Below are 13,363 nucleotides of genomic sequence, written 5' to 3'. Positions count from 1 at the left end.
ATAACTTCAGGGAGCATTGGTCCAAACGTGTTTTGTCCCCTGGTGGCTTAGGTACGTGCTGCTGCAAAGTTTTATTCACTTCTGTAATAAACAGAAGCAAATCCCATGGGGTGAGCCAGGCTATAATGCCATACATAAAGTTCATAAAGTTTCAGAAGATGAAAAGAGGTGACAATACAGTTTTCATGCTGGCAGAAAACTTGGTGGCAGTGGCATGGCATGATGGCAAATGGGTGACTTGTCTCTCTACAGTACACACTAACAATATATGTTAGAAAGTGCAGCAACAGACAATTGAAAAATAGGCACCAAAGCAACACGTATTGTAAGGAGTGCAATGTGGCAATGACTGAAATTGGCTGCTTTGAGCGAGATCAGACTTTGCTGTGTAAAATGTATGTGATATGTATGTGAAATCATAGAGTATGCAGGCTCATGCAACATGCAAGACAGTAACATTTGTCAAAAGGAAATATTTTTTGTTGATTTGATATGTTAAACAATTGCTTTGTGTTCTTTTTTAAAAAATGTTAGTTTTTGGAAAAATATTCAGCCCTGGGAGAAAAGAAACAAAAAAAAAATTAGCCCTAAAAGAGTTAAAGTATGATGATAAGTCAATTGAGGAAATTATCTGAAACAATCTATAATTTGGTCCAAACTTTTAATTACTGTGGCAATTCTTGTCAGAAACACTGACAACTTTTTGGTGACTTGCTTTAAGCCAAACCCATAACTGCATGGAGAAAATAATTACTATAAAGTCATCTCCTAAAATCTTGTAATTTTATCCAATTCACAAATGAAAACTGCATTAAATAACTGTTTGGGGTAATAAGTGAGATATTATTAGAAATGTTGGGGAATTACACCAACATCAGTGCTCAGACAAAATTCAAAAATGAAAACTGCATTAAATAACTGTTTGGGGTAATAAGTGAGATATTATTAGAAATATTGGGGAATTACACCAAGATCAGACAAAGCCGCCACCCTCAGAAGTCTACACTGTGCTCAATAAGAAAACTAATATGCATGAGTGCACAGGTATTGTACTTGCTGGAAACGTCAGTCGAATCTTTACATCATAAAATAATATATTACAGTACTGAACAACAAATGTAAAACTTGTTTAAATGAAAACATAACATTTTTGAACATTTTAAAAAGGAAAATAACACTTACTTCATCAGAGGCTGAACGCAGGCATTGCACAGCTGCCTGTTTCTTCATTTCCTCAAGACTCAGGTCTGTACTCTTCTTTTTGCCCTTCCCCCATTTTTTACCAGTACCTTTCTCCCAGCCTAAAAAAATGTCATTTTCCTAGGAAGAAAACAACAGTAATTACTAAAATTGCCACACTTGTAGTGCATAAAAACACTAACAGTAATAATACAGGAATTGGAATCTGAAAGATACAACCAACTTCTCAAGCCTTATTTGCCTCTTATGTGTGAATTGCTAAGTCCAATCGAACAGTGTCAAGCAAAATAATAAATTACACCTGTTTGTACTGAATCTACAATAAAGGTACAAAGTGAATATGTTGCTCATTAGAGATCACAAATTGTTTCAACCGAATTATTAGAAAACATTTGCTCAGATATTTGTAATTGCTGTTCTGTCACTACAATTTAACCATACAATTTTCATCAAATTGCTAATATTGCAACACTGAAACCTTTTACTTCATAAAGAGTACTATAGTCCCTGTTACACTAGGTACAAATCCAGGTGGTTTGTTGTGTGATGGGTGTGGCAATGCACTAAGTGCATGCTCCCAGCCTTCCATATTAACAGGCAGCCAAAACAAGGCAAAATCAAGATAGCTTGGAAATTTGAAACTTTGCTGATAAGCCATGAGGCAGTTGTGCAGTTGGCTGCAACTCCTATTCATGTAATCAAACATCAAGGTTACAAAGATAATAAATAATTACTCATATGAAAGAGTACTTCTCATAATTAATTAATAAAATGAAATGTTAACTTTTAAGCTACAAGATAAAATACAATTTCTATTTTTAAAAGCACAAAAATATAACAGACTCGGATTGTCAGCTAGGGATGTAACAAGAACCAAGACAAATACAAAGTCAATACCAAACTGTGAAAAACGTTAAATGTATTAGTTTTTAGAGCATTGATAATACCAAGTAAAAGTTGATACCACACAGACAAGTGACTCAATAAGACATGTAACTTCAGAAGGCACAATAATACATTGAGTAATACAGCAGAAGTCATGTCTGGAAATGCCTTGTGCTTGTGATAGGAGAATTTCAGCAGGTAATTCCTCAGATCATACATTATTACAAGTAAGCCCGCGATTCTCTAGAGAATCGTAAATCCAAGAATGGCAATCAGTTTCTGTTCCGTCCGATCGCTGCGTGATGAAATATCATGGAGGGTGGGTGCGTCCTGGGACAGTTCATTTCAACGCGCTTCTGTTATTGTCTTTCTTCATGCAGTCTCGTTTTTGTTTTTTTTATGGCTGTGTCGTCGTACATGCGGTGGTGTGGGCGGTCGCGTCCGGGCGGCTGTAAAACCTGGCGTGCACGCTTCACCTCAGGTTTAGTTCACAGGTCGTAGGCATGGTAAAGTCCGTTATGTGATTCAAACATGCCACACACACTGCTGGCAAATACATACTACTGACTCTGGGAGGCCGCTGCGTTTGACTGTGGGTTGTGGTGTTTGGGCGCCACCTACTGACTCGCGTTTGACTCTGGGGCGCCGCGGCATAGTGCGCATGCGTTTCGATGCGTCCGTGCATAACTGACTCTGGGGCGCCGCGGCGTACTGCGCATGCGTTTCGATGCGTCCGTGCATAAATTAAAACTGTGGTTTAGTAATATAGATTATTAATAAAGGGGGGCACACAAAACATCCATTATAGTGCAAGTTCAGAAATAGATTTGTGCGTGCTCTGAGTGCACATGATGTGAGCTGTAATTGTTTAACTTGTAGGCGGTGAGATGAATCGCTTTCTAATACCATGTACCACACTTCTGCATTCATTCTCTGACTGTCTACAGATATCAGTCTAAGCATCCATCCATTTTGTAAGCAGTGTCAGAGCTGCGGGAGAAAACCTTGTGTGTATCTACAATCATTCATAAAGGAGTGTATGATGTGGGAGGAAGTAAAGATTGTAAGGAAGTAAAGGAAGTAAAAATTGAGGAAAAGTTTCAAACAAAGTGGATATTCGGCTTATCTACACCAGCAAAGAAATTAGGTGCTCCACTGGTTAAATACCAATATAAAATGTAGTGTTTTGAAACTTCAAAACATGAATCTCTCTAGCAATAGAACATGTATTGTCTTAACAGAAATGCATAGAAGAATAGGGGTGAGGGAAAAAAAAAATTCTAATTAATTAAAATTTTGGTTTTGGTGACCCAATAGCACATCATAAAATCCAGAGATCAATTTTAACAATTTATGCATATTCCTCTGTGACTTTTTGCTGAACTTGTACAGGTTGAACTTGAACATGCATAGGGCCTTTTATCCTGTGGGTGATGCTAGTTTTCCTCTGATCTGTAGTGTCTACCGACTAACTTGGCTTAAGTAAATTTAGTTAAATTAACCACCAGCACCTAACAAATGTGGCAATCTATAAGCAGCATCTTTGAGTTTTAACACTTGAATCCCTGAAGCCTACAAAAAAAAGTAGTAATGCAGGGACACCTTTAATTCCTTTGCACCTCATCATCAGTGTTTTTTTTTTTTGCAAATGTGTCAATGAGCACGTGCAGCAGGCAGCCTGCTCACTTATCCCCCAACAAGGCAGCTGAAGTTCTCCCAGCTCAAGTCTGTTTATCTGAGTATGAGGTGTCTGGAGTTGTATAGGGTAAACAATATACAGTTATTTGGAATACATACATTTCATGTGTGTCCTGTGTCTACAACGATCTGGGTAAATGTAGGATGACAGGAAATACGTGCAAGAAATGTTCAACACACAACTAAAACAGAAACTTTTTTCATGTTACAGTAATAATGACAAAATGTTGAAGTGAAGTGTAATATGTGAAGACTTGAGTCCAAATATCAAATAAAAACTTTCAAAAAAGTAATAACTAAACAAGTGCGCTTTTATTTTCAAAAATATAACCAAAGAAAATCATTCAATTTACATGTTGCTGTCAATAAGTAAAAACCCAAGCCCAAATATCAATTTGACAGAAAGTTCACATGTCTGCTTGGCTGGTGCAGAGGTAAGAGTTGTGGGTTCGAGCCAGGCCTTTCCCCATTTTGAGTAGTGAGCTGATATTATTATTATTACTACTATAATATAATAAAAACATTTTTTTATTCAGTTTTATTCTCTCAGTCATGTTCACATGGTACAACAAACTTTCTTCTCCCTCTGAGTTGATGGCATTTATCTCCATTCTTTTCACAAGAGCTGCAATGACAACAGTTGGTTCTGTGGTTGATGCCTGGTCAGTACTATTTGTTATACCAGCAATCAAAGAAACAATGCCCCGTGACAGCTATCAGACTATCATGCGCCATTTGCGCTTTGACAACAGATACCTGTGCAGAACGTATGAAAAACAACAAATTTTCTGCGATTTCAGACATCTAGCAACCTTTTGTTGAGAACTGTGTTTTGAGTTACAATATAAGGCAACATATTACTGTTTATGAGCAACTGTTTCCAACCAAGGTCTGTTATCCTTTCTTGCAATACATCTCAACCAAGCCTGACAAATTTGGCATAATGTTTTGGATTGTGGCAGATTTGGAGAGAAAGTTCATATGCAAAGCCACTCCTTATTTAGAGAGATTGCGTAAGATTGGGGGGAAAAAAAACATGTTCAAATGACATAGCATTTTTCAAACACTTTCACAAAGGTATAATGAAACAAGTATGCTTTTATTCAAGAATAAAACTGAATAAAAAAAAATTCAAGTGACAACAAGATACCAAGAAGAAATGATTAACCAGCATTTGTGTGTCTGCTAAATCCATTCAGTGATATCTTTTACAGGTAGCAAAAATTTACACCCAGTTTTACAGACTCAAGTCAAATATATGTTTTTATTATAGTAATAATAATAATAGCAGCTCACTACTCAAAACGGGGAAAGCCCGGGCCCAAATCTGCAACCTTTTGCCTACAAGGCTACAAAACTCTTACCTCTGCACCAGCCAAGCAGACATCATCGACAACAACATATAAGCTGAATGATTTCTTTTTCTTTGGTTATATTCTTGAATAAAATCGCACTTGTTTTGTTATACCTTTTGTGAAAATGTTTATTTGATATTTGGACTTCAGGCTTCACACATTACACGTCAGCATTTTGTCATTATTACTACAACATGACAAAAGTTTTATTTATGTGTTCAACATTTCCTGTCATCCTACATTTACCCAGATTGTTGTAGACACAGAACACACATGAAATGTACGTATTCCAAATAACAATATATTATTTAACCTATACAATTCCAGATACCTCTTACCCAGATAAACAGACTTGAGCTGGGAGAAGTTCAGGTGCGTATGTGAGGGATGGGATAGCAGGCTGCTTGCTGCCAATGCTGATTGACACATTTCCAAAACAAAGACACTGAAGAAGAGGAGCCAGGAAATTTAAGGTGGCCCAGCATTTACATTTATTGTATGCTTTAGGGATTCTAGTGTTAAAGCAGATATTTGGTAGCATTTTGGATTAAAAAAACACACTGATAAAGAGAATCTGGAAAAAGCAGAGCTATTTGCAAAGTGTGAAACAGGGGTTAATTTTTGTGGCAATATGATAAATTGCAAAAATGGTTTATTTGGATCTGCAGTCAAAGACAGTGTATCCAATTTCTGTCCCAGCTTGAGGGTGCCTCATTAACCGCATACTAGAACGATTACGGAATCCATTGCAATTTATCTGCAAAGATATATGGTTGTTCAGCATCATGGAAAATTCCAAAGCTCGATTAATGTATGTTAAAGAACTTGCAATTCTGAGCCTATCAGAAGATGTGAAGAAAAATGTTGCAGTCTCAAGCAAGAAAGCAGAGTGTCTTTAATTTGAAACAGCTGGACTTTCAGAGCAAAGGATCCATGTGTCACAATAATATGACAATACATCACCTTAGTCTGGGTACCTGGATTGCACCTTTGAAAAACTAGAACAATGTACTCCAGCCATACAGGGAAAATATTTGAGGCTTTGTTGACTGAGGCATTAAACGAGTGGGACCTTAAAGATAAAGGCCCAGCCATAATAACAGATAATGCTGCTAATATGGTTTGTGCCATCACATTGCTGGAGCCTCTGCATATTGGCTGTTTCACTTACACACTGAACCAGTCCTCACAGGCTGTTGTAAAACTCTCATGTGATAAGCGCTTGCTTGGAAAATCACAAACTTTTTCCACCAAAACACAAATGGCCAGTCACATGCTTAAAGAAAAAACTATTACACAAAGTGCCGATTGGCAAAGTCATCAAATAGAATAGCATGCTTGAAATGCTGTAAAGATTTTCAGAGCAACAACCGGCAACATCCAGCTGTTCATCTGTTCCCTGAAATACACAGAAATGAGGAAGATACTTGCACTCTGACAGAAGCCGAAATAACAGTGTCAGAAGATGTGATGAATGTTCTAAGGCCGATGAATACAGGCACACTAGTTGTGTCCTAAGAGGGCTCCTCTACCATGTGTTATTACAGCTCTACAGGCTGAGCTCTTAGTGGCATGGAACCCCCAATGACTCTACATTAATATAAGGACCTCAAATTTGATGCTCATGAAAACTTGATTATGCAGTATGCATACTAACATTTTATTCAAACTACAGTAAAATGAAGCTTTTGATACAGGTTGCGCAATTCAGGATGAATGTGTGATGCAAGTTAAATATAAAATATTATTGCAATGTAACACAGATGCCAATGGAAGGAACCATAAAGAAGTTAACTGGATTCTCTACATGTGTCTAGTTATCTCTCAGAAAACGCATGAAGGGCATTATTCTCTTTTGTCCCCTTTGCATCCCTGGAACCAGTGTCCTTGCTACATGTGTTTTCACTACAGCAGAAGAAAGTATTACTGCACAAAGAACTTGCCTTACCCCTAAACATGTCAACCAAGGCCTGTATTTATCAAACATATATATGCTGTCAAACTACTTACAAGCAATGCTTTTCAGAGGTTCAGCATAAACAGTTGAAATTAAACTACATCACATTAGTAAAAGCCAATGCTTTTAAAGGGTCAATGTGAGAGGATGGAATGAAACTGCATCACTGAGGACGTAATGTGATTGTACGGCTGAACACAGAATGGAAGTGCATCATTAAGGACGACTGAAAATTGTATCAATAGGGATGATTCAGGATTGCATCATTACAGAAGAGGCTACAAAGCCATAACAATATTCAAAGTAGTAGAAGAAAGAAAACAGAATAAGTTAGGATCTATTTTACTAAACCACAGTTAATTTATGCAAGGCGGATGCACCGAGGCGCATGCGCACTGCGGCCTTGGCGCCCGCCCCAGACTCCAGAGTCAAACACCGCGGCTTCCCAAAACGCGGCGGCACCCGCCCCAGAGTCAAACACAGAGGCTTCCCAGAGTCAGTAGGTGCCGCCCAAATAACACAACGTGCTGCGCTGTGGCGCCTGCCCCAGAGTCAAACGCGGCGGCTTCCCAGAGTCAGTAGGTGGCGCCCAGACAACACAACCTGTGAGCGCCCAAACAACACAACCTGTACAGTCATGGATACAATGAACGAAGGCGCCCACACAAAGAAACCGCTTTAGTTCAAATAGGGTTATTGAATTAAATGGAAACTTTACCATGCCTACGACCTGTGAACTACACCTGAGGTAAAGTGTGCACGCCAGGTTGTACAGCCGCCCGGACGCGAACGCCCACACCACCGCATATACCCTCCATGATATGTCATCACGCAGCGGCTTCACACCGAGGCGCATATTGCGCCGTGGCGCATGCCCCAGAGTCAAACGCAGCGGCTTCCCAGAGTCAGTAGGTGGCGCCCAAACAACACAACCTGTTCACTACACTTGCTCTAATCCACTGTGCCAGTAATATAGATCACATAACGGTCACAGACTCAAACCCAGCGGCTTCCCCGACTCAGTGGCTGGCACACGAACACCACAACCTGTAAACTACACGTGCTGTGCTCCACTCTGCCAGTAGTCGGTGTCAGCAAAGGCAACAGAATCACGTCTCCACAAAACGAAACCGCTTTAGTACAGATATGCCTATTGAATTAAATGACATTTCCCCAGACGCACCCACCCTCCATGATATGTCATCCATCCAAATATCAGACGGAACAGTAACTGATTGCCATTCTTGGATTTCCGATTCGCTAGCGAAAGGTGGGCTTACTTGTATTGCTCTAAGCTGCACACAATTGTTGCCACTTTGCAACAACAACGAATAATGCTGTAACAAACATTGAGATGAAAAGACCAAGATACACACACATCAAATAAGACTAAAGAATGAAATCAGGCATGTTTATTTAACAAAGAATGCTCCGGGGATTTTTCCCACCTTGTGCCCTAAGTTTGCTGGCCTAGGCATTTGCTTCCCCACAACCCTACTCAGGATAAAGTGGGTTTAGAAAATGTACAGATGGAGAGAAGATCCACAATCTTACTTTACTAAAACTTGCCATAGTTTTTCTTGCACTGCTTCTGAAGTCACATTTACTTTTCAACATCCCGATAACCTTCCACCATGCCATGCTCTTCTCCAGGATTCCCTTCTTATTTTATGCAAGACTCTGTTTATCCAATGCAACCTGATTTCTTGAACCCTCCCAACATTTGTAAAAATGTAACAGGAATGTTCAAGGAATGCAGAGGTCAGCATACCTGTGTGACATTTTGCTGTCAGTTACCCTTCAGCCCTATCTATCTTAGGGTAATATGTGAACTACTAGACCACCTATGTTTTTACACTGTGATATTACTTACAAATCTACCAATCATCATGCAAAAAGACAATTTCACCTTGGGGATTAATACAGTGTACCAAAAAAAAAAAAATCCACATGTGTGCTCATCCACACTTCAGATAACAGTCTTTATGAGCATACCAATTCAAATGAATGCAGCATGCTTTATCATTACCTTAAGCGGAGCAGGAGGGAAATGTCAAAATCTATGCATTACCTGTTTGTAAGGTTGTTTAAAGTTTGATGCAAAATTCAAGAAATGGTTATGAAACATTCAAAGCATTGTTATTGCAAAGCTGCATTTTACATGTAATGTTACCAACACTTATTTCAGCTGACAGTATGTGGCTTCTCCACATAGAAGGAGAAATCACATAATGGACAAGATTCATTATAAATATTATTGCATCTCTGTCAAATCAATATCTTTTTAAGAATTCACTGTTGTCCAGCATTTCCAACACATTCCATTTCCCTAGAACGTGTGTGGTGATCTCTGTCTGAACGCCATCTTCTGGCAGCTCTTAATGTGTTAGGACAGGCTCATGAGTTATCCTATATCCTGATGAAGTTAGGAATAAATTCCTTAATTAGAAAAATTGATAAATTCCTAGATTAAGCCAGTGAGAACTACAGTAATCCCTCGCTGTATCGCGCTTTGCCTTTCGCGGCTTCACTCTATCGCGGATTTTATATGTAAGCATATTTAAATATATATCGCGGATTTTTTGCTGGTTCGTGGATTACTGCGGACAATGGGTCTTTTAATTTCTGGTACATGCTTCCTCAGTTGGTTTGCCCAGTTGATTTCATACAAGGGATGCTATTGGCAGATGGCTGAGAAGCTACCCAACTTACTTTTCTCTCTCTCTCTCGCGCCGACTTTCTCTGATCCTGACGTAGGGGGATTGAGCAGGAGGGCTGTTCGCACACCTAGACGATACGGACGCTCGTCTAAAAATGCTGAAAGATTATCTTCACGTTGCTACCTTCTGTGCAGCTGCTTCGTGAAGATATGCTGCACGGTGCTTCGCATACTTAAAAGCACGAAGGGCACGTATTGATTTTTGGTTGTTTGTTTTTATCTGTCTCTCTCTCTCTTTCTCTGCTCCTGACGGAGGAGATGTGAGCTGCCGCCTTCAACAGCTTTGTGCCGCGGTGCTTCGCATACTTAAAAGTCAAACAGCCCTATTGATTTATTTGCTTTTCTCTATCTCTCTGACATGCTCTGCTCCTGACGCGCACTCCTTTGAAGAGGAAGATAGGTTTGCATTCTTTTAATTGTGAGACGGAACTGTCATCTCTGTCTTGTCATGGAGCACAGTTTAAACTTTTGAAAAAGAGACAAATGTTTGTTTGCAGTGTTTGAATAACGTTCCTATCTCTCTACAACCTCCTGTGTTTCTGCGCAAATCTGTGACCCAAGCATGACAATATAAAAATAACCATAAAATAAACATATGGTTTCTACTTCGCGGGTGGCTCTGGAACGCAACCCCCGCGATGGAGGAAGGATTACTGTATTTTTGTACTCTGGGGCCTCGTCCACATGTACCCAGGTGTTTTTTAATGAGTTTTCCCTCCTTTATTTAAAAAAAAAAAATCCTGTCAACACATACACCATTATTTAAAAAATATCCATCTACATGAAAACGCTAAAATCCACTGTCAAGAGTATAAAACAGGCGTAGATAACAAAAGGGAATGTCATTTAGATTAATGTCTATATATGGGCGTTATGAATACTATCTGGCCATTTCACTGTGACATCATTAAATGAACACTTGTGATCACAAGAGTCTTGTATATTAAAAGAAAACCTCCCTTTCTACTCAAATAATCCACAGAATTTGTGGAGGGCTGCTTTATTTCTATATGAGTCTCAGTAAAACCCTGCTACAAGCTTCTCTACTTTGGACTCAGTGACAAGCAATTGTATATACATAGGGCACAAGTAGACTGTAATTGCTTCACACACTTGCTTTACTATTTTAGAAACCACTTATCTGGACAACCCAAAGGTGCTTCCCATCTTGTGTATAGTCTCCCCTCGTCTGCTAAACAGCAGAGTGTGCAGTTCTATTTTGACAATACTGACAGCCAATCTCATTACATTGTCTTCCCTTCGATGTGCAGCCGAAGCAGCTCAGTCAAAGACAGCAGTGAAATTAAATTCTCTTCAGCAACTTTGTTCTCAAGGTTGTCCCACCAAATAGAGGTCTGTGTTGCAAGAGTGTTCGATGTAGCAGTGACCTACCTACAAGCGCATTCTGACACTTCTGCTGTTCAATAAAGTGATAAAGTTAATTGTGCGTTTAAATGTAAACATGTAAAAAGTCATGTGAAAAGGTTAACACCAGCACTACTTTAGCTACGACCACAATTGCACAAAATGGCCACATGTAAACAAAACAGATAATGGCACACACGAACATCAATCAAATGAGATACTAGTCACACTCTGACGTCACAAGCCACGTAAACAGGGAAGACAGGACTTTCTAAATATCTTCATCCTGGAAGGAGTTTTTCAAAAGGTCCTTTTTCAGGAATCTCAAACGCAGTTCGCATGTGGATGAAAGGCCAAAACGCAAACAAATAGCTACGTTTTAAAAAATAACCAAGTACATGTGGACAGGGTTTGAGACGCCTGATAAAAACTGGCACAGCTCCTTGTTTGTTTATATAAAAAAATCTTCTAATGTCAAAGAAATAAGCAGCCGTCACTGAAATGTTTTGAACAATTTTCATAAGTTTGTTGAGTAGGCTTTGTGCAGAGCAGGGTTTTACCTACTAACAACATTCAAAGATGTTATGAAAAAGGCTTTATTTAAAAAAAAAAAAAAAAAAGTCAAGGACATTATTTGATAATTATAGCTTAATGTTTTGTTTGTTGAATAAAAAAAATTTTTTTTCATTTCAGATTTTTTTTTTAATTTATTAAGTAATGCTCCATTTTAGAACAATTAGCCCACTCTTGCACTTTATATTGGAGTTAAATGGTACCAGAAGACCAATATGATGTAAAGTCTAAAAATTTACCAAATTCAAGCATTTACCAAGTAAAAAAATGTGTGCGTCGATTCATGTCACGAGATTACACATATTGCAAAAACAGCATCTCCTTGTGGTTTTAAGGGGGGGGAGCAAATAAATCTTAAATGATTCAGCCATCACAGACAGCCTTGGTGTCACAATCCCTCCTAATCCATTAACACTAGAATTACCAAAGCCTACGAAAGAACTCGTAATTTTGGTCCACCTTAAATCCCCTCACACCTTTCCATCAGCGTTTTTTGTCTTGTAAAACGTGACTTGTAATCAAGAGACCACCGGTTCGATTCTGACCACTTCTCAAATTTACCATTTTGAGTAGTGATCTGTTCTTATTGTTAATATCATCCAATAAAAACCATACATTTGATTAGCGTCTGTAACAGCCGGTGTAAATTTATAGTACTTGTAAAAGGTAGTGTTTTTTTTTCACTTTTATTTTCTCAGTCACAATCACAATACAACCCCAACCCCTACCACCCCAGATCTGACGCTGTTAGTTTTTATTTGAAACTGGGAATAACTGTAGATGTGAGTGGTGTTTTGAGACAATGGAACTGGAAATTCTCTGATCTGGATGGATAAAAGCTAACACACAAAACGCTGGTGAATCATGCCTTCCTGGTATCTCATTGTCACTTGAATGTTTTTTATTCAGTTTTACGGAGTGTTCCTGCTCACACTGAATTAGTACGCACCTTATGTAATGTCAAAGCCGCACTGACAAAAAAACAGAGACATAGGTATACAGTAATCCCTCACTATAACGCGCTTCGACTTTCGCGGTTTCACTCTATCGCTGATTTTATATGTAAGCATTTAAATATATATCGCGGATTTTTTGCTGGTTCGTGGGTTTCAGTGGACAATGGGTCTTTTAATTTCTGGTACATGCTTCCTCAGTTGGTTTGCCCAGTTGATTTCATACAAGGGACGTTATTGGCAGAGGGCTGAGAAGCTACCCAATCAGAGCACGTATTACGTATTAAATAAAACTCTTCAAATATATTGTGAGCAGGGGGGCTGTACGCACCCATAAAGGATACGGACGCTCCTCAAAAAACACTGAAAGACTACCTTCACATTGCTCCCATCCTTGTTGGGCTTACATGTGGCTGATTTTTTACACGATATGCTTCCCGCAAGGTGCTTCACATACTTAAAAGCCCAAACAGCACCTATTGATTTTTGATTGTTTGCTTTTCTCTCTCTCTTGCTCTGACATTCTCTGCTCCTGATGGAGGGGGGTGAGCAGGGAGGCTGTTCGCACCCCTAGAGGATGCAGACGCTCGTCTAAAAAATGATGAAAGACTACCTTCACATTGCTCCCTTCCTTGTTGGGCTAACTTGCGGCTGCTTT

The 13,363-nt window shown here is 39.1% G+C and overlaps 1 protein-coding gene across 4 annotated transcripts in view; it reads right to left on the bottom strand.

Moving 5' to 3' along the window:
- kiaa0232 (KIAA0232 ortholog) overlaps positions 1-13,363 on the bottom strand; it is a 150,336-nt gene that overhangs the window by 78,818 nt on the left and 58,155 nt on the right. For all 4 annotated transcript variants that reach the window (XM_028801871.2, XM_028801870.2, XM_028801868.2 and 1 more), the window contains exon 3: positions 1,183-1,320. In XM_028801871.2, coding sequence (XP_028657704.1) covers positions 1,183-1,320 — 138 coding nt within the window. The remainder of the gene's footprint in view (positions 1-1,182; positions 1,321-13,363) is intronic.

The sequence above is a fragment of the Erpetoichthys calabaricus genome, chromosome 5 (assembly GCF_900747795.2).
Source record: "Erpetoichthys calabaricus chromosome 5, fErpCal1.3, whole genome shotgun sequence".
Taxonomy (NCBI): domain Eukaryota; kingdom Metazoa; phylum Chordata; class Cladistia; order Polypteriformes; family Polypteridae; genus Erpetoichthys; species Erpetoichthys calabaricus.
The sequence above is the reverse complement of the archived record's forward strand: the minus strand, read 5'-3'. Positions and strand labels throughout refer to the sequence as shown.